Source organism: Takifugu rubripes, chromosome 11, assembly GCF_901000725.2.
Source record: "Takifugu rubripes chromosome 11, fTakRub1.2, whole genome shotgun sequence".
NCBI classification, from domain to species: Eukaryota; Metazoa; Chordata; class Actinopteri; order Tetraodontiformes; family Tetraodontidae; genus Takifugu; species Takifugu rubripes.
In genome coordinates this window covers 8,922,615-8,942,939 of record NC_042295.1, presented here as the reverse complement: position 1 = coordinate 8,942,939, position 20,325 = coordinate 8,922,615, and the positions used below count along the sequence as shown (strand labels likewise).

General features: G+C 43.7%; 3 protein-coding genes across 5 annotated transcripts in view; 2 read left to right on the top strand and 1 right to left on the bottom strand.

Annotated features, from left to right (window-relative positions):
• Positions 1–517: 517 nt before the first annotated feature.
• Positions 518–7,583, top strand: rab4b (RAB4B, member RAS oncogene family). The gene is made up of 8 exons (XM_003968361.3): positions 518–714; positions 2,717–2,797; positions 3,044–3,158; positions 3,242–3,304; positions 3,830–3,984; positions 4,053–4,148; positions 4,241–4,401; positions 4,490–7,583. The coding sequence occupies exons 1-7, from the start codon at positions 699–701 to the stop codon at positions 4,354–4,356; spliced, it is 642 nt and encodes a 213-aa protein (XP_003968410.1). The 5' UTR covers positions 518–698; the 3' UTR covers positions 4,357–4,401; positions 4,490–7,583.
• On the bottom strand, positions 7,464–10,671 carry ap2s1 (adaptor related protein complex 2 subunit sigma 1). Its single transcript, XM_003968362.3, has 5 exons — positions 10,512–10,671; positions 9,890–10,039; positions 9,520–9,633; positions 8,310–8,369; positions 7,464–7,832 (listed from the first exon to the last, which is right to left on the bottom strand). The coding sequence occupies exons 1-5, from the start codon at positions 10,512–10,514 to the stop codon at positions 7,731–7,733; spliced, it is 429 nt and encodes a 142-aa protein (XP_003968411.1). The 5' UTR covers positions 10,515–10,671; the 3' UTR covers positions 7,464–7,730.
• Positions 10,672–13,092: 2,421 nt separating this feature from the next.
• Positions 13,093–20,325, top strand: part of arhgap35a (Rho GTPase activating protein 35a) — a 43,413-nt gene continuing 36,180 nt past the window's right edge. For 2 of the 3 annotated variants that reach the window (XM_011608393.2, XM_029844429.1), the window contains exon 1: positions 13,093–13,721. The gene's annotated coding sequence lies outside the window, so the exon portion shown is untranslated. The other variant, XM_029844430.1, reaches the window with a different exon arrangement.

Below are 20,325 nucleotides of genomic sequence, written 5' to 3'. Positions count from 1 at the left end.
TATAATAAGATCGCGATATCCTCTCATGTTAAGGCTTCAATACATAGACGACCTCACCAGAACGTTGGCGAGGTCGTTACTGCGTTACTTTGTCTTTGGTTGCCCCCTTGCGGCTGGCTGTTGAACACTGCTCAATTTTAGGTCAAAGACACAAGACTATTGATCCGATGCTGGTTCACTGTCTCTTAATTATTTTAATATATTTTATCGAGGCTGCATCTCAGATATTACAAAAACAATCAATTTTATAGATAGTCACGTCATCATATCACTCTGTGTTTTACATTAATTTCCGAAATTTTCCAAGTGTGGCTTTTCTGATGACCCTCACTGTGATAATCTTCCTCCTCTATAAAAATTGGACATTCCATGCAAAACTGAAACCATTTGAAGGAATAAAACACCGTTTGTAGTTTAAAATAAATTAATACCACAATAAAATATCAACGGCTGCCAAGCGTTTAAAATTCATACTTTGCCCTTGTCACATGAACGCACCACACGATGACGCATTGACGTAACGCGCAGCTGCCGCGTTTGGTTGCGGTCGGTGCGAATGCTAGGAAGGATCAGGAAACCGCTAGCATTGAAGATAAACACCCAAAAGAGGTGTGAACAACGCGACCCTACAGCTGTGACAACACCCAAAGAACAGTGAATAAACGTCAGACTGAGCCCTTCACGCAGCGAGGGTCAACATGTCTGAAACATACGGTATGATCCGGTCGAGGGACACGCTTTAAACTCGTTACAGACTGCTGTGATGTGACTCTTAGCAGCGTCGCTAGCATCGTTAGCTTAGTTTAGCTGCCGCCTCCCTGTGGGCTTCTACTGTTGATTATCTGTCGCTGAATGCTCGTATCCTATTCGGAGGAACGCATTTAGAAGATTTTCATCTTCTGCCCACTGCGATGCTTGTGTTACCGCGATTAAAGCCTTAGGTTTACGTCAATATGAACCTAGGCAAACAGGTAGGTTTTATTTCCTGGTTATAGTTGCCTCAACCTGGGGATGCAGATGCACGATGGCGTGGTTTTACATGTCAAATGTGCTCTGCTGAACAGTTAAAGTTGCATTTCCTGCAGTATATTACGTGTGGGGTGTTGGTGTATGGTGTTGGTGAGTCCTTCATCCACCAGGCCTGTAAGGAGGGAGTTCAAACAGCTTGTAACTCACTGGTTACTTGAAGAACAGCTCTTTCAATCGTCCCCATCTGTATTTCAGATGAACTTGCATGAGAATTCAACTTCGCACGAGTCCCTGTTTAACACAAGAATGCACAGTGACCCTGACCTTCGATCCAGCTCTTTGAAATGAGACACCATCATCATATCCTGTTCACTGCTCACCCAGATTTCTCCATTTCTTGTATGTAACCGTATCCCAGCAGCCAGTTTCGATGCACAAGCACCAGGTCTAATGGCCGCTGTAAGAACCTTTCATTGATTTGTCTTAATTCTTCTCTGCAGCAGCAAAACTGGCTAAATGAATTCAGAACACAAGAAGCACATGTGTGTTTGACTTAGATGTAATTCATGGAAAATGGTTTGCTTGTTTACTCACTAAAGTGTTCCATTTCAGTCGATTGGTCACAGATATTATAATGCATCACCATATCTAATCTCTCCGGGTGTTTTTTTTCCCAGGATGCCTCCATCTGTATGTGGAAAAAAGCAATTTTCTCTCACAGTGCAAACACCTGTGCAGACTTTAACCTTGGGTATCCCTGGATTTGTGTTAAGGGTCTCCGCGCTGTATGAGAGTTCAGATAACAGTGGTTTGCTCCCTGGGGTTATTTAATATTGATGTGTGATGATATTACAGCCTGAGATGCTGTTGTAGTGATGTAGCGCTGCCCTTCTCTGGGAAGCTGTTGAAACGCTGAGGCAGGCTCTCAAACAGGAGCCAGCGGCTTCTGATACCGTCATCACAGCTCTCGGTGATCCAGTCTGTGACGGATCTAGTGTGCCTAAAGAAAAATGTTAGCTCTAGTACCTGTTGGCTTTGATGATACCGTGAAGCTGACCTCTAACCGGTCTCATCCAGCGACACCCGCCTCGACAAACAAAGGTGTAATGTGGCGTGACATCCGACGGAGACGGCTCGGAGAGATCGTTGCCAAACCCGTTTCCGTTGAGCTCGCGTGGCGCCGAACAAACACGGCCTGGTCACCAAGCTGTTCGTCTCGACACAAGTCGCCAATCGTTTGTTGTACCAGCATGTTGGACGACGCGCACGCTAAAATTGTCACGGTGTCATATTTCAGCTAAGCAAGACGGCGCTGGAGAGGATCGAGTTTAGTATCCGTCGACCATCCTCTCGTCTGTGATCGCAGTTGCTGTTTTTAACCACGAAAGGGTCATCTCTGTGGACGATGCTCGTCCCTGCCTTGTTTACCTTTGTCCTCCCCAGAACAGGCGGGATTGTACTTTTCAGACAACATCTGCACACCCAGATGTCAGCGGATATCCAAGCCCTTGTCCAATCCTTGGCCCGCTTGGCCTGACCCTCATTCAGTGACCCCCAAATGTCATTAATGACATATGGTGCATAAATGCTGGTGTCCTCCCTGCCACATCCAGCGAGGCAGAATTAGAATCACAGTGGCAGGTTATATAAAGTAGGAGGTAAACAGGATTAAGGGTGATCTGAGTGTTGTCCCGGGAACGTCTACCCTGCAGTAGCTTCATTCTCGCTCCCTCTCCTTTTCTTTCAGACTTCCTGTTCAAGTTTCTGGTGATCGGCAGCGCCGGGACGGGGAAATCTTGCCTCCTGCACCAGTTTATCGAAAACAAGTGTAAGTTTTCCCCTCGATGTCCTGTTGGCTTCACAAGGAAAGCAGTTTTGTCATGAATGAGACCTTGAAGCGTTTCCAGTCATTGTTTTCTTCACTTCAACACTGCTGCTGAATCATCAGTCACAAAATCTTTTCTTATCTTTTCTTTCTCTACCACTCGGACGAGTGCCAGAGACATTTGCTCGTCCTGTTAATCACAATATCCGCGATGAAAGCGTTGGTAAGGTCTCTCTCACCACCACACAGTCAAACAAGACTCCAACCACACCATCGGCGTGGAGTTCGGCTCCCGAGTGGTCAACGTAGGTGGGAAGACGGTCAAACTGCAGATCTGGGACACCGCCGGCCAGGAACGGTTTCGGTAAGAACCTCCCCGATTTCAACAATTATTACTGTCGTACGTGGAGGCTGTGGAGACCTTGAAATCCTGCCTTTTCTCCACAGATCTGTAACACGCAGCTACTACAGAGGAGCCGCTGGAGCGCTCCTCGTCTATGACATCACCAGGTAAAACACTCATTTAAGATCTCCCCCAGCTTCGTTTAGTTTAAAGGTAAATGTACCGATTGATTGATTATTATCACCAATATTTCTGCCCTCAAAGACACACATGCGCTCATCAGAGTGCATATTTTACTGGTGTTCTGGATTGTAGCAGAGTGGTTTGCTAACAGGTAGTGAAAGTCCCCACAACACGTGAAAGCAGAACTAACTCGTTTATTTAAATTAAGACTGAGAGTGAAACAGGAGTGCAGGTTAGTGCGACGGGCGGTGCAAATCACAGCCATGACTCAACAGTGATGTCATCCTTCGGCTGTTCCTGGAAGCAGCTGTTAACCATTTTACTCTTCCCCAACTCCCTCCTGTTACCATGGACACAAAGGCCAGCCTCCCTATCTTCTCGCATATTAACATTTTTATTGACTAAAGGACGTGTCTTCATAATAATTGAGTAGGCTGAGCAGCAAAAGTTTGACATTACATGAGTAGTTGCATTTAACAGCAAAGGATTTAGTTTGTTTTCTATCACAGTCGGGAGACGTATAACGCCCTCACGAACTGGCTGACAGACGCGAGGACCTTGGCCAGCCCGAATATTGTCATTATCCTCTGTGGCAACAAGAAAGACCTGGATGCCGACAGAGAGGTGACCTTCCTGGAGGCGTCGCGCTTTGCTCAGGAGAACGGTAAGTCCTCTTCGAGGCTTTGTCCTGCTTGCCTGCCCCCCTCCACGCTTATGTTTCCTCTGTTGCAGAGCTAATGTTCCTGGAGACCAGCGCTCTGACTGGGGAAAACGTCGAGGAAGGGTTCCTGAAATGCGCTCGCACCATCCTCAACAAGATAGACTCCGGTGAACATGGTTTATTCAGTACCAGCAGCCCGCCTGTGCGTGCGAGTCAGCTCCCTGGTGTGGGATGTTCTGATTTGGGTTGTGTTTGACAGGTGAGTTGGACCCAGAGAGGATGGGCTCTGGGATTCAGTATGGAGACGCATCATTGAGGCAGCTACGACAGCCGAGAGGCTCCACCGCACAGAATAAACAGCAGTGCAGTTGCTAGGGACCGACTTGCTCTAATCCAGACAGGACAGGACGCCCCCTACAGGTAAGTCACTGGTATGACACAACACAACCTACATCAGCGAACGCAGCATACTGAAAGCGGTCGTCTCCTCTGTCACCCCACATCTCAGCTCCAGGTGTTTTTTGGTGTGCGTGAACCGTCTTCGCTGCAGTCTCACACACCTCTGACCACCTGGAAGAGCAGTCGCGGAGCTCACCGCAACCCCTTTAGCTTTCCATACGGGCACTGGAACCCTCGGCGTGATCACGCTGGGATCAGAGAAGAGGAAAATACCAGAAGTGGTTTCTCGGGTCCTTGACACACGGGGACGACTCAAGGGTCGTGTGCACGGGCTGTCGTGCACCTGTTTTCCTTCTACGTGCTCTGTTTATTACGTTATTCTATATTTGCACATGGTTCCTTCGAGTGATTATCGGTATGCTGTTTCGTGCATACTCAGTGAAGCTGTCAGAACGTGATTCACCATTGTTGGTTAGTGTTTTTGGCTTTTTAATGTTCATAATCACGTCTGTTTTATCTGTTATCCGAAGTGGTCTCAATTAACCAAATGGAAAGAGTGTAAACCTGTAAATACGTCGAAGGAAAGGAGCTTGTTGATGGTTTCTGGCAGGAGGTTGGAGCCTTGTTCTTTTCCTGTGAGTCACCTGGCGCCGACAAAGAGTCTTTCCCAGCATTTCTGGGTTAAAAGCACAAAGTTTTTCTCTGATAATTCCCATTGTAGGTTATACCGACCGCAAAGGCTTTCGCAACACTGGGAGGCTTTCACGCAACCCTTTCATTTTCCCCTCAAAGACGCACTTTACGGTCAAGCGTGTCGGTGTGCCCGTAAAAATCCGACTTCTCTTTATTCAGGTAGTTTTCCCGCCTCTCCGTGCGTAACCTCAGAGCCGCGGTGGTTTTGTGGCGAGTATCACGGTCTGAGCTGTCAACAAGGTAAACAACCCACCTCGGATTGCTGGTTGTTCCGACCCTGGCAGGAGAAGATCCAGACAAACTGCCTCCAGACGTGATTTCTTTCATCTGCTCAAACAAATGTCCTCCTGTGAGCACACTCGAGGGAGGGGGTGGGGAGGTTATGTAGGATGTCAGATGGGTAAAAGAAAAAAAAAAAAATGCGGACATCATGTGACAGTTTGTCTCCTTTTGCAAGTGCACTTTTACTTTAGAATATTCATGTTTTTTGTAAATATGCTGCAGATGTAAGTATTTATCTTGAGTAGCAGAGTGTAATAATGAACTGTAGTGGCCGTCGTTTCTTACTAAATAACAACTGAGCTTCTGAAGTTGATTTCTTACTGTCTTGAAGCGAGCGTTGACCCCTTTGTTGCGCACTGGTGCCACGACTCCAGCAGCTGACCCAAACCCCGTCAACAAGCTGTCGTACCTCTCCTATTCAGCTGAACGTGTCTGAGTTAAGTCCATAATAAATATTAAAGCCATATGTTTCCAGATTCAATCGCGCTGGTGCAATCCAACTCAGTTGTTGCTTAGTAACTGACGTTAAATAAAGTTTTGCTGTAAATCAGAGTTGCCTGTTGTCAGGTGAGAGTCCCTGGTGCTCATTGATTGTAATGATTATGCAATTCCCACTAAAAGGCTTGTTTTTTTTAGTTGATCTTCTGGGCATCGTGTGCATGTGCTCTCCTTTCCATGCTATAGAGCAGAGGGTTTTTTTTCTCCTTGTAAGCAACAGGCGTCACATCAGGTTTATAGGCTCAACAGACCCTGAAACTCTAACGGCCAAACCCATGTACAGGATTTATTAGCTGTTTCGTCCATTTTTCAGTCACATCATTTCTCTTAAAGGCAGCCAAGATGGGGTTAGGATATCAGAGGGGAGGGCAAACGCCCTCTCTGTTCTATCGCCTCGATTAATGTTCTCTGCTCAATGGAGCTGCGCTGGAGAACTTTAATAGAGCCGAAGTGGATATATTGACTGATTTATCGATCCTTCACAGTGAGCCAGAATGACCTCATAAAAAGTGACGGTGTTTTACCACTAGATGGTGCTAAAGTACACGACTCCGCTCGTTGGGCGTAGAAACGACCAGGATTTAATTCCAGATGTCACGAAGAACCCAAGTATCGTTTTACAAACTATTAAACAACAGTAAAACAGATCTGGTGAGTTATTTTGTTTATTTACATATATATGATGTTTATATGTGAGGAGACAGAAATAAACAGGTGGACAACTTCAGTACATTTAAATGGCCTTATTTAAAAAAATAACCTTTCAATCCACTTTTGATGACTCTCATTAATCACAATTAGAGTTTGATCCTTTTGTGAGGAGTATTTCCCCCACTCCAATGCACAAGGCTTGTTTCGACTGCAAAAGCCATTTTGTTTTATAGAATGCCAAAGAATTTAAGCAAACACTGGTCAGACCACAAAGCACCATAACCCCCCCTCTGGAATGAATGCGTTAATTTCACAATACTCAACACGCAAGACACCGTATGTACACACTACACACGAAAAACGTCACAGTACTGCTTTCTGTAAAACATCCAGGAATTTTTCTGCCTCACATAGTTTAGGTGTGACCAACAAGCACCATCGTACACGTACGTCACATTGCCATTATCCAGCAGAGCCGACGTCTGAGCCGACGTGTTTATCTACTGAGCCACGAGGACGTCAGGCACGGCGCAGGCTGCCGATACATTGTCAAAATCACGCTCCTCATTAAGGAACCTGCCAAAGCGGTTCAATAGCTCTGAAGAACTCTGGTATTCTGCTTGCGCTGCTGTTCAGAGCAGAAGGCGTGACCGGTCCGCAGCCACTTCACAGGCGCAACCTTTATGTGGATTTATAGAACCGGCAATGACGCTGGTGTAAGTGCTCCATTTTCATTACAGACGCTCTGTGGGTGTGTGTATGTGTGTGGTGCTTGTTAGTTACAGTAGTGCCACTGATTGAATGTTCAGGGAAGTAAGAAGGGAATAAAGAGGAAGGCCAGGAATCCACTTCAGTGGTTCCACACTGCAGAGATAAAATGTAGATACCAAATAGTTACATTATATTAAATAACTGATGTTAGCCACTGGCTTTGAGTAAAGCAAATAGTATATGAGCACTTTACTTGGTTTGAAATGTTCACCTTTCTGTCTATGACTTTATTAGCTGCTGGCCAACTGATTAAGCTAACATATTCCATATATATGCATAAAGGTAAACAATAGTGTGATTTCCATTTTTTTTTAAAAAAAAAAAGAAAAATCAAGTTCTGTGAGGAGTCTTTTTCTGCAGATATGGGCAAATGATTCCAGGGTCTTTTCAGCTGGGGTTTGGTTTGGGTGCCAGGGCGGATTAAGGGGCAGCTGGGAAGGATAGATCACCGCTGTCTACTCGAGCGACTGGAGCATGAGGAGCTGCTTGAGGACCTTGGTCTGACTGGTCTCCCTGATCTCCCCTGCCAGGAACATCTCATCCACCACCGTGTACACCTTTAATTGCAGATGCGGGAAGCACATGCGAGGCAGGAAATGAGAGGATTAAACCAGGTCAAGAGTTAAAACAAGAAAAAGAGTAGCATGGTAGAACATACACCAGCATTGTTTTCTCTTATGTGCAGGAGGCTGAAAGGATTGCATTTCCTGGAAAATTGTCCCAACACAATGGCATCATCATCCAGCCTGTGGTTACTCAACCCCACCTCTAGGTCATTGCAATCTAAAAATATCCAGTGACTGACTCAATATAAGAGCTAATGTTACCACATTCATCTGCGGGACATCCATGATGGAATGTTTTCTTAGCCACACAGCAATGAGATTTGTGCCTTCGTCCATGTGGAAAACTAGTGTCTGAATAATTTTGGTCCAAGAATCAAGCCGCACTTCAGAGGCGGGCTTCAGAACTGTGCTGGTCATCTAGGACGATCAAAAACCAAAGCCTTGAATATTTTGGAAAAATAATCTTACCTTGTAGAAGTTAAACACCAGATCCAATTCACACACGTTGTGGAAGTACTCATTCAGCACCTGAAGTAGAACAAAAGAAATTGGAGTTCACTCTGATACTGTCAGCGTCTTTCTCTGAATAGACGCTGGTAATTACATCTTGAAGTGATGCATCACTGCAGAAATAAAATGGCAAGGTTACACTGGTGAGTAATAATGTGATTTCCACTATAAAGACCTCTTTTCAAACCATGACAAATTAATATTTATAAACTTCTCCTGAGTGATGTTCATCAGAACCTATTTTCAAGCACAGAAAATCTTATTTGCAGCGACAGAATTGATTTTCCGGGATGCACGTCAACATTCGGGATTTTCAATGCTTTTTCTTATTGTCCAAATCACAACTGTGGATTCAAAAGGCACTTACGCACATTCCATTGTAGTAAAGCATTAGCTGAAATGACCTTCACTCCTGAGAGCTCTGAACGGAACATATTCTGTTTGTCTTTGCCAAAAACAAACATTAAATTGTACTTTACGCCTGCTGTTCAGAGGATCATATAAATAATAAAACCAAATGAGGACACATAAAAAGTTACCCAACAGAAATTTACATAAACTAAATGAATGGTGTTGACTCTATTGCCTCCAGATAATCGACAAAAAATGAGGTATTTTAAAGTCAATCAAATTGTTCTCTGTCATTTGTTGCATTATTTTAGTCACTTGTCCGTGCAGGCAGCCATCAGTAGATGCAATTAAATTGTAAATTCACAGATGAGGCTCATTTCCAGAGGACTTTAGTGGCATAATTTAACATTGTAATCAAAGTCATCCATTATCCACCAGGAAATATGTGATTAACGTGGAAACCTAGTGCGTTGCTCACCTGGAAAACTGACTAAAGTGCAAGTCTAGGATTTTAAATTTGGACCAATACCAATGACTAAAGATTCTTAGTATATTACGTACAGGTCAAAGAATAAACAAATAGGCATCCTATATAATTCCATTTCAGTAATAAAATTATTTTTGTGTAAATCTTGCAGAACTGCAGTGAAATTTAGAATATTACAAGGTCATTTGAAAGACCATACATCAACAAAAATGCTAGTTTGAAATTAATCTTCAAGCGCAGAAGCAATTTTCTTCCTGACATTCCTGAAAACAAATCAGACCACGAGATGTAAGTCCTTGGCTTATGTCATGTGCTGCTCGTGTCCGTTACCTCTACAAAGTTGTGGATTCCCTCGAGGTATGCCAAATTGTTATCAGTCACGTCCACACAAATGCAGAAGTACAGACCAGCATAACGCCGGTAGATGATCTTAAAGTTCCTGAACTGTGGAAACAACATACACAGTCTTTTAACCACTGAGTTTCATAGTTAGACATCAACAACTCACAATCTGGAATTTACCTCAGCTCAATGTAAAGCATCAACATTATTGTTATTTATCCACGTGCATTTTGATTATTCCAATTATTGCGTCACATGGGTTTAAACATTCTTTAAAGACACCTTTAATACAAATATGCATTGTCTCAAATGGTACAGTGGACATGCAATAATTACACTGTACATTACTCACTCATACCTCCACAAAGTTGGTGTGTTTGGCATCTCTGACTGTTACTACTGCATGAACTTCCTCGATCAACTTCTGCTTTTCATCATCATCAAACTGCATGTACCATTTGGCCAGTCGTGTTTTCCCGGCTCGGTTTTGGATGAGAATGAAGCGGATCTACGTAAAGAAAAAATTACTTTCGCGATGAATCCGAAATCAATATTGCGGAAACTGTCAGAAATGTGCATCATATTTAAACGTGGATATTCTTGAAATTTACCGTCAATTATATTCAAATATACCTGCCAATATAAAACTGTGAAGATTTTTTTTTTTTAAAAAAGGGTAGCATTAGCTTTAGCTCATTGCTATGATAACGTTGATTGAACCCCACCCAATACTTTGACATCTCCATTGTGTAAAATTATTAACAAAGTGCAAGTCATCGTCAAACGACGAGTTTAATTAAGGTCTAGCTGGTGTTGTGTTAAACATGTCAAATGTAGACGATGAATTAGCTATCCAGCTAACGTTGCCTACTGGCTGAATGAAAAGGTTACCCCTAGCGAAGCCCCAATGCTAACAACTTTAAGGTAAAACGCTGCTATTACAAGCGAAAATTAAAACTGCCCATTTGCGATAAAATTACCATTGTCTTCGGATAAGTAGGGACGTCGGGGGCTCCAGAATTTAACGTTGCTACTATGTTATTGTATGGTTTTCATAGATACATCAGTAGGATCTTGAATCGTCCGTCCGCTATCTTTTTAGAGCTAATCGGAAGTGCACACGACTGCTGGGTAATGTAGTCCTGCTCATATTCTGAACACAGAAAAATATTCTTATGCACTACAAGAACCAGCGTCCCTCTGCGAATTCTTGTTCTTCGAGTCACATGAGAACGCGTACGGAAACGTTGACGACTAACTGTATTCTTCAGTAAAGATGTATAATAATGCAAAACATTTTCCATGTTACAATGTACTAATGTATATCATATACTATATACTGATGGTACTAATATACTACTACTAATTTTGGGTATTGTGTGTAACATGCGCCGAGCAGTCTTTAGTTTGATGTTATTTTATCACTGTTTTAAAATTAATAATATCGTTAACCCCTGATCACATACTTGTTCTGTGTTCAATAGGATTTGTTAAGGTTGCACCTTTCAGTAATTTATTAAACATAAACATATATAATAGTGACAAAGCATAAGAAAAAATATCTTTATGCAGTTTAATGGCAAAAAGTTTAATTGTAGTTTGAAGAATCTTTTTGTTGTCGTTTTTTGGAAGATGTTTCGTTGCGTATCCTTACAATGGACTGAATATACTGGAATGTTTCCAGGCTAAACAATAAATTGCAATATATGGTAGATTCTTGAGGTTACATCATGTGGTGGTCTCTTGCAGTGCCAGGCCACAGTTTGTTTACTGTTCAATCCAATTTGAATGGGCCACCAGTTCACTAAAGAACATTGCATAGACAGCCTGGACAGCTTGCCTCAGCGAGTGTTCGGAGCATTTAGGGAGTCAGAGGGGGGATGGGGAAAGTGCAATTGTCAGAAATTGCACAATTGCTAGTAGAGGAATGTGCTTACCCCTAGGACCCAGAAACATTTCAGCTACAAATAAAGCTTTTGGTAGGATGGAGCCATGAAGAAGATGAAATTATACAATAAAGGGTGTTTTTCCACCCTGTATAGGGCTTACAGTAACCAAAATATATATAAGAATTTACATGCACAAATAACCATCTGTAATCATGGGGTCGATGCACCTCGGGACAACCGTAGCTGACAGTGGGTCACAATTTTTTTAGCAGTTTTTGAAGAGTTGTACTATATTATAACTCGCAATAATAGAACAGTTCAACCTCAAGAGAACAGTGTTTTTTCTTTATAGAGAATGTAGTTTTTGCTATACCTACAGTATTGTATTTTTATTTATTTAATTTTAAAAAAAGAATAATCTACTACCTCTACTAATGCAATACCCCAAATAGAAAATACTGCAAGATTGGGAATGCATGTTTTAGGTTTAAGGGAAGAACAGAAGAGAGGGAGAGAGCAGAATTTCAGTTGCTGTAGACTACACTAAACATATGTTTGGGTTGTTTGTGCAACTGTAGTCTTGTATTACATTTGCATTACATATTACAGACAGTTCATAGAATGTCAATGTTACATTGCTGGATTCATAAAAGTTAGAAATCTACTTTAAAGTTTATGTAATTCTTTCATTGAGTGTAATTTACTACAGTCTTCAAAGGACGGCAACTGCTCAGAGCACAAGGACTAACCTTTGTGATCATTAGCTTCCTTCTGCTTTGCTGTCCAAGGCTTAAAGAAGGAATCAGTAGGTGGAATCACTTTGTATGTATTATGTCATAGAGCTTTCAGATCTGCTGGAGGTGAGACCAAATAGTTCTTGCTTCCCCTTCGCTTGTGAATACGTATAGTTGCAACAAGAATGTTTTTTTATATCACATACAGAGCACTATAAAGTAAAAATGTCTAGACAGCATGTCATCATCACAGCAATGCACGTATCTCATCCTATTTAGTATTCGATCGTGAAAAATATTTCAGGTGTATTTTCAGGTCACAATAGCGCTTTAAGATTAAAGATGATACAGAGAAATATGATGTTTAAGTGTACCTGGTTTTAATCTTGTGACCTACCAAATGAATCTACATTAGAAAACATCAAAACAGATCATACAGAAAATGTTTCCTCACAAAATGACATAAAGCAGAAGAGTGAAGTAAACAAATTGGAAATTAGCTCTAAATCTGAGCTTCCTCTTTATTTCACTACACCTAGAAAATACCAAAATGTGAAGACTTGTAACCAAAATGTAGTAGCTCTTAAAACTACTATTCCCTCTCATAGAATACCAATAACAAACATACAAACAAAAATGTGACTCGATTTGCCATATGCTCTTTGTGTTGTTGTCCGTGGTGCGTTTAGGAACACCGCACTTTGGTATGGCTCTCTTATGGTTCGCACAGCGCAGCTACAAACCTAATGAACCAATTTACCACTAAAAACAAAACCTATAATTGCACAACTTTTGCATCCGCTGTAGCATGTTTGCTTTATAATGGGAGCGCAGACAGGGAGGACGGTAATATTCTCTAAATTTATCAATAGTGTGTGTTGCAATTGTATCCACGAGCCACTGGGTGAGTCTCTCTCTCTCTCTGGGACTCTCTCTCTCTCTCTCCCAACAGGAGGGTTGATGCTGGATTCGAGAGAAGGTCCGCCATTATTGGGGAAGCTGAAAAAACCAGACTTAAACACACCGTCACACATTTAGCATGTACGGAACTTAACATTAGCAGGCAACACAGCGCCCGGGGTCGAGCCGTTTGTCCCCCAAAAGCGTCGTTTTTTCCCCCCGTCACAGTGACGCGGCTTCAACTCGCGTTTTCTGCGGACTCTTATTTTTTTTAATGACACAACAAAGGAAATAATAATTGGTCAAAAACAACGTGGTGGCTGGAGCACGGAGGAGAAAACGCACACACTCACACCGAAAACAGTGCTCTCCAACGCCTCCCACTTTCCGTTTCCAGTCGTAGTGAGAAGACCGGAGTTTCAACAACGTTTTCTTTTTCGTCCTTTAGTTGTTTCGTTCTTCTCCTCCGGTCAGGAGGGGGAAAGAAAGAGATCATGGTGTCTTTCTGAAAACTTCAGACTGGCCGAAGCCACCTCTTAATGGGAGCAGCGGACAGAAAAGAGACCATCGTCGTGAGCGTTCACAGTGTTTTTGTCTCATTTTCAAAAGTCTAACACCGGCAGTGAGTCGCAGAGGAAGACAGGAGCCGGAGAGGAGGAATGTTATGGTAAGTACATCAAATTAAATCGTCAAAAATACCTTGCATCGCGTTTTTGGTTTTGTTAAAAAAAAGCCCATTTGAGGCGTTTACTTCTTTGCGCCGTAGCGACACTCGAAGTGCTGCGAAGAAGCCAAAACTGGGAGTGAACCTCGGTCCCCCCCCGAGGGTTGGTGTGGTTTGAAACCCTTCATTTAGCAGTGATCCGAAGAAATAATCAGAATCTCAGAGATTAAAGCCTCGGCGTGCGTAAATGGGAAGTTTAGAGAGGCGAGAGGGAAGAGCGTTAAAATGGAATCTCGGATTTAAACACTCGACACCTGGAACGCATTGGGGCTTGTCAGGCCTGGATAACTTGTCTTGGATTTGAATAGAAAGGTAATAGTAATGTTGGCTTTATCTACAGCGACTGTCAAACCGCCTTTATTAATTATTGGCCTGCGTGGTATAAGTGAAGAGATGTAGTTAAAGGATGTGGAAGTTTTATCTGTCTTGCACATCAGATCTGGGTCTTGATATGACAGGAAAAGGCTTTCTGCCCAGTAATTAGTTTCCCCTTCATATTAAATTCTCCAGTAACTTTTGTAAACTCCAACACTGCCTGTCCAAGGGCATCTCGGTGCCCTGCTTAGCTGAGGTCTGCACACCCTGCCAGGAACTGTAACTCTTCACAGGTTTTAAGTGAGTTATTTTTCCACCACTTCAGTCTCTCAGGTGGTGATATTTAATGTGCCTCTGTCTGTTGTAGGTAAGGACAGATGGTCTGATTTGATTGACCCCCAATAGCTGATCCATCAGCATATTTGTGTGCTAGAATTAGTCAATGGTGTGTCTTTGCCTTAGCTAAGTGGTTAATGCCGCTCCCCTTTTCACAGGGACCTTTTAAATGGCTCCTTTGCTTTTTAAAATGACTTGTCTCTGCTTTATCGGTTGTGATTCTGGGTAGGATGTGTGATTTGTGGGTGAATGTTAGATGACTGAAAGAGTGCCTTAATGCTGGGGTGATTCTGGGCTTTTCCAGAGGTGGTGCTGAAAGAGAGGGACTAGTTGACTTGGAACGCCACCATATATTCCATATAAGCCCAAACGGATGTTCTTTGATGAGGTTGCTCCATTTGTGTTCAGGTAAATGCACGGGCAGCTGTCAGAACTTCTGTTTTCTGCTGGGTTGGGCTCATGGCAGTGGTGCCAGTCTGAATTTGGAAGTCCCTTCTCCCTATGATAGCTTGTACCGCTTGTCCTGACAGAAGGGCAGTTACCAGCTTTAGCCCAGCTCGCCTGTGGGCCCCGGATCGCGTTGTGATTCCCTCGGCTAGAACGTGTTCCTGGGATTAGAGGAGTGAAGGCTTTGTTCGCCAGGATGCGGGCCAGAAATGCAGATTCATCCTTTGTTGAAGGCGGCGTGGCAGAGGGATTCAGTCTCACATCCCACTTAATGCTAGCAAATACAAAACGGCGTTTAACACACATTGCTGCTGCATTTAGGAATGTCTCCAGTGGACAATTGCTAGAACTTTCAGCAGAAATCTGTACTTTTCCAACCTGGGTCTAGGAAATTGGGCATTATTATTACCCATGGATTGACAATGGTTTTTCTGTGAGATGGTTTAAAAAGCTGTGGTAGACTGAGTGTGCGGTTACGGCGCCGATAAGATTATAGATGGTGGACGATGTCTCAAGGTGACTGACTCTAATCTAGGATATCGGCACAGCTGGCTGAGCAGAACACTCGGCCTACTTGGAAACAAGTGTAGGGAAATCCGAGGTAGCGAAATTGTAAAAAAAAAAAGAGAATTCCAGGTCCGAGGACGAACAACCTTGTCTCCCTGATTTGCACAATTTGCTGGACTTTAGTCCTCTGGAAATTCAAGAGTGAAAGTTTGTGTTGGTGGAAAAAGTTGCTGTCATCAACCTTTGGTTTCTCAAGACTAAGGGATTTCTAAAAAAAGACGATGTTAACTGGTAAAATGACTGTTTTTGTGTGAAATATGCTCTTAAGCAGTAAGCCCAGCTGTTGTGAAGAATCAGTGTCTACAACACCATTAAGCTTGGAATCATGCTGCATAACAAGGTTTTTACATCATGTCAACTCGGGTGTTTATTTTCGCCAACCTCTGCATTATTTAGCGAAACGGTGGCCTTCAGATTTCACAGGCGGTGGACCTGTCAGAGCAGGGTAAGTCCTGCACCACAGATGGGAAATTTACATCAGCTCCTCTGAAGATTTGGCTAAATCTCCTCCTGTCTCTTGTATTACAGGAGCAGTTTGCTTGTCAGGCAGTGTTTGATGGAGAAAGGAGCTAATTATAGCCGACCGGGCAGCTTTGGAGTTCGGTGGGCCAGATTACAGTCACTCCTCTCTCAATGGCAGCCTTGTTCTAGTGGCCGATTTATTAGGCAGAGAGAAGTGCATTCTGGGATGATTGTATCTGAATTTCCATTAGAAAGTGTGCCTGCTTCGGTTGAACTGAGGGTCTCTTCTCTCCCAATGGCTCTAGCTCCTGTGCTCATTACAGATTTCACAGATGGGCATGCCTTGATCTAAAGCCCTGTGTAGTGTGCCCCCGCTCTGTTTCCCAGCCACTTTCAATATGTAACCTAAATGGACAAATTATGTATGAGTTATTAGAGGACATGACATGGAACCAGTAATCCTGGGTGGCCTTTTTCTTACCAGAATGACAAACACAGTCAGCATTTGTCTACAAATGGTTCATCCTGAACCTTAAAAGTTGATGTTTAATGAAAGCCATCAGTAATAAAGAATGGATTTGTGCTGCGTCAGATGTTCACATTGCATTTCCAATACAAATGAGCTATACGGAGAAGGGTTTTTCGCTATGATTGTGGCTCACCCTCGATGATTGATTTAAAGAGAAAAAAAAAAGACTATTGCCATGGAGACACAGAACCAGGATGTAAGCAACAGTGGAATGGTGACCCCTGGACACGAGCAGCCTGGCTTTGCTTTTCGGATAGAATTACACAACAGAGGGACAAGGGTCAGGGGGGCAATGGTACATTTAAAAAGGTCTGTACAGGAACAGGAGCAGCAGTTGGAAAGGACACCACAAAACTAGGTGAGGAAAAAAAAAATAGTCTCCAAGAAACGGGTGAGCGTGAAGCTAAGCACAAACATACTGCTGGCCGTTTTCGCTTCAGGCTGTGTTACTGGTATGTGCCCTTTCAGCTTTGTGCTTGGGGATCAACCAATCAATGACAGCCATAAGTAACCCTGCTGCTTAGCTGTTGGTCACAGCCAAATTCCATGACTCAGCGTGTCCACCGATAAGATGTTATGATTGAGTCGCTGCCAGCAAAATGAGGCCACTGCCTGGAGTTCAATAGGTTGGACTTGTGCACCGAAAGTTTAAGCCACCTCCAAACAGTGTCAAGAGTTGTTTTAAATGCTCAAGTTTTACAGATTTCTTCGAGGAAAAGGCCGCAGAGCGATGGTTGCTGTATCCTGTTACATTTCTAACTTAAGTGTTCAATAGGCTCTGGCTGTTTCTGAGTGAGTCACTGTTTATGCTGACTCTACTCAGGATTTAGACAGAAACAAGGCGAGACTGCCCTGAAATCCACCCACACACATATTAAAGGATAACTGTGGGCATATTTGTAGTCTGTGGACATCACGCGCTCGCACATTTCCCACCCATACACGTCCGTAACCTGTCTCGCCGACCTCCAAACGTCCCATTTGAAAATTTCCACACTTCATTGCCTAAATCGGGATGAAGTCCCTGCGTGACATTGTTTGTCTTTGGAGATTCTCCCTTGCGGCGCCCCCGTGTTTCCTTGAGGAAGTCCTACTGCTTTTCCTCGTGCGCGTGCCTAGAGACGAAGAGCTGGGTTTGGAAAATTAGTGAAAAAGCGAGTGAAAACAGTTAGCAGCTATGCTAGGCATTTATCTGTCAGTTGGCTTCAGTATGTGCTTCATGAAACATGGAAGTCGGCACTCCTGTTTAATACCTGCTGGGTTAGTATTTGTTGCACACATTTCCTGCATGACCTGCAGGCCCAGACAGCGGCCTCCAGTTCGTTCCTCTTACCTCCGCTCCGGTTTGCGGTCTTCATTATCGTGCCTGCTTCACATAGGCGTGCTGTCAGTCTTCACGTCCGCCTTTGCTCCACAGCACAGTGTTATTTTCAGCAAGGGTGAAGGACACAGAAAAGGCATCACCTTGTCACTAGATGTTTGTTTCAGATGGCACTTCAGGGAGATCTGGTCTGCACCGTGGTGGCCTTTGGCATCGCCCTGGCGAACATGTGTCCACGCCTCATCCACGCGCAGAAAGACAAAGAAAAGAAAGAGCGATGGAAGGTTTTACAACGTGCAACGGGCCTGTTAAATCTCTGCCGTACCTTGATTCTGCGTGTTGACATCAGGAGCATAATTGGGGTGCTTCCAAGTGATTTCATGCTTGATACAGCACTGTAGTAACAGCGGCGAAGTGGCCAGCTGTTTGAATTGGTAATCTGGTGTCCCAGAATGACTTGACAAGGCGCTGATGTTTTATTGAGTCTGACGTACAACAGGGAGATTTGAAAGCAGCTAAGAGCTGTAAGCAACCCGCTCAGAGGGCAACAGCTGGAAACGCTGGTATGCAAAACGCATTGTGGACATACGATATGATATCGCTCTACTTTCACAGCACTGCTTGTAATTAACTTTGTTGCTATTGCCCTTTTCTGTTTTGCCACTTTTTAATTGTAAAACGCCTATTCTCTGAAATCAGAATTTGGCCGTGCGGTGGAGAGCATGCTGGTAAAGGGAGCTAATGGCTGGCCTCTCCCTGTCCTCATAACATCAGCGCCGGGGCAGTTTTGGTCATTTGGCAGCTTTTTGACAACTGCCATCACATTCTCTTTAAGGTGAGAGGATAAAGTGGGCCTTCATTGCCATATGTATCCCAGGCAGCAAGCCTCTGACACCTGCGCTTCACTTATCTGGTCTCGTCCCGGCTTCCCGGCCCAGGCCCGGCTGCGTCCAGCCCCACGGGGGATGAGTAAGCATTGGCTTGGCTTGCGGACGCCTGGACCTGCCATTATCGATCGGTCGCCTGTCATCCAGCCACCACTTAGCTAATGATATCCACATTATTGTTTCATGGCTGGAACACGGTCATCAGGCAGAAAGCAGAATCTTGCTGTGGCATCTGAAGTAAAGATGTTTCCCCTCCGCACAGGAGGCCAGTTGGTGGAGCGTCCCGCCATCTGCCAGCATTCTTTTTATGACCGCCACCATACTGTCTCTGCCGCGTTGCCTTCCTGCATGTTAGATGTCTTAGTTGTTTGTCCATCTGCATGACAGAAAACAGAGCAGCGAGTTTCTGGATCGGCAAGGCTTTGACCTTGTTACTGGCAGTTGTTGTTGTCTGCTCTACTAAATAAACACTCGATAACTGCGCCGGAAGGCTTGTTTAGAGGCACATGCTTGTATGGATGCAAATATCACTCTTGTCCATTAGTTTTTTGTAAATGAATTTTGCTCCTATTTGTGTTTTCTTGGGGGTGACATGGGTCATTTCTCTTAGTTCAGTAATTTCCCAGGATGCAGCGGGGGCCCCGAGGTCCACAGCTCTTAAGTCAGAGTTCATTTCCTGTTGTAGCGCTCGGCTCCTGAGGATCCACCATTTTGTTAAATTCCCGTTATGGACTGTGGAAATGTGTCGCAATTTACAGCATGTGAGGGGAAATAAAGTTTTCATTTATAACAATATTTGAAACACCCACATGTTGGTTATGAACAATCAGAAATCGTAGACCTGAATCCTTCATTCTGTTGCGTTGCCAAGACTCCTGCTATACATGTAATATGTTTTAAGATAAAAGTAAGGGAAACACGGGCGAGGAATGTAAACAGTTCTTGGAGTTGTTTTCGGTTGTTCAGAGAGCGGACAGCCTCGCTGCACCACGGCTTGCATTAGTCACAGTCATTGGAGGGAAGAGGAGTGCAGAACTTTTTGCCCAATGAGAGAAAAGGTCGTTGGGAATGCAGTTTGTCAGGTCAGGGCGAGCCAGACCTGTCATGGCTTAAATCTACATGACTAGATGGAACATAACGATGAGAAAGGTAAACCTCGACTGGACATAAATATCATAACTGCCACTGAACATTCTCGTTGGCTTTTTTGTCAACATGTTTGAGGTTTTTTTTTTAATTGGCGTAAGCTATGATTGGTTTTATATTTTCACCGATAAGCCGGACTGGGATCATTTCTGTGACCTGCCGGAGGAGCGGAGGATCCAAGTTGGGGAACCATGCTTTGTCTCTTTACTTTGGGATTACCATTTCAGATTTGCCATTTGTATAGGTAGATGTGATCTTTGAAAATGAAGCGTCAAATATCTCCTCTGCCAACCAGTCAAGAAATGATTCACATCCCTTTTTCCCATAAACCTCAAGGAGCTGCGAGAGGCCACTGCTCAAAATCTGCTGAGGAGAGCCACTGAGGTTTTTGTTCCCAGTATAGGTCAAACTCCCAAAACAGTTGATCTTACATTGCCCACAATGCAGCTGTGTCCAAGCCCGCTTCAATTATTGTGTCAGACTTGACAAAATGCCACACAAGCCACAGAAAACCTCAACTGTTTTTACCGGCTGTCT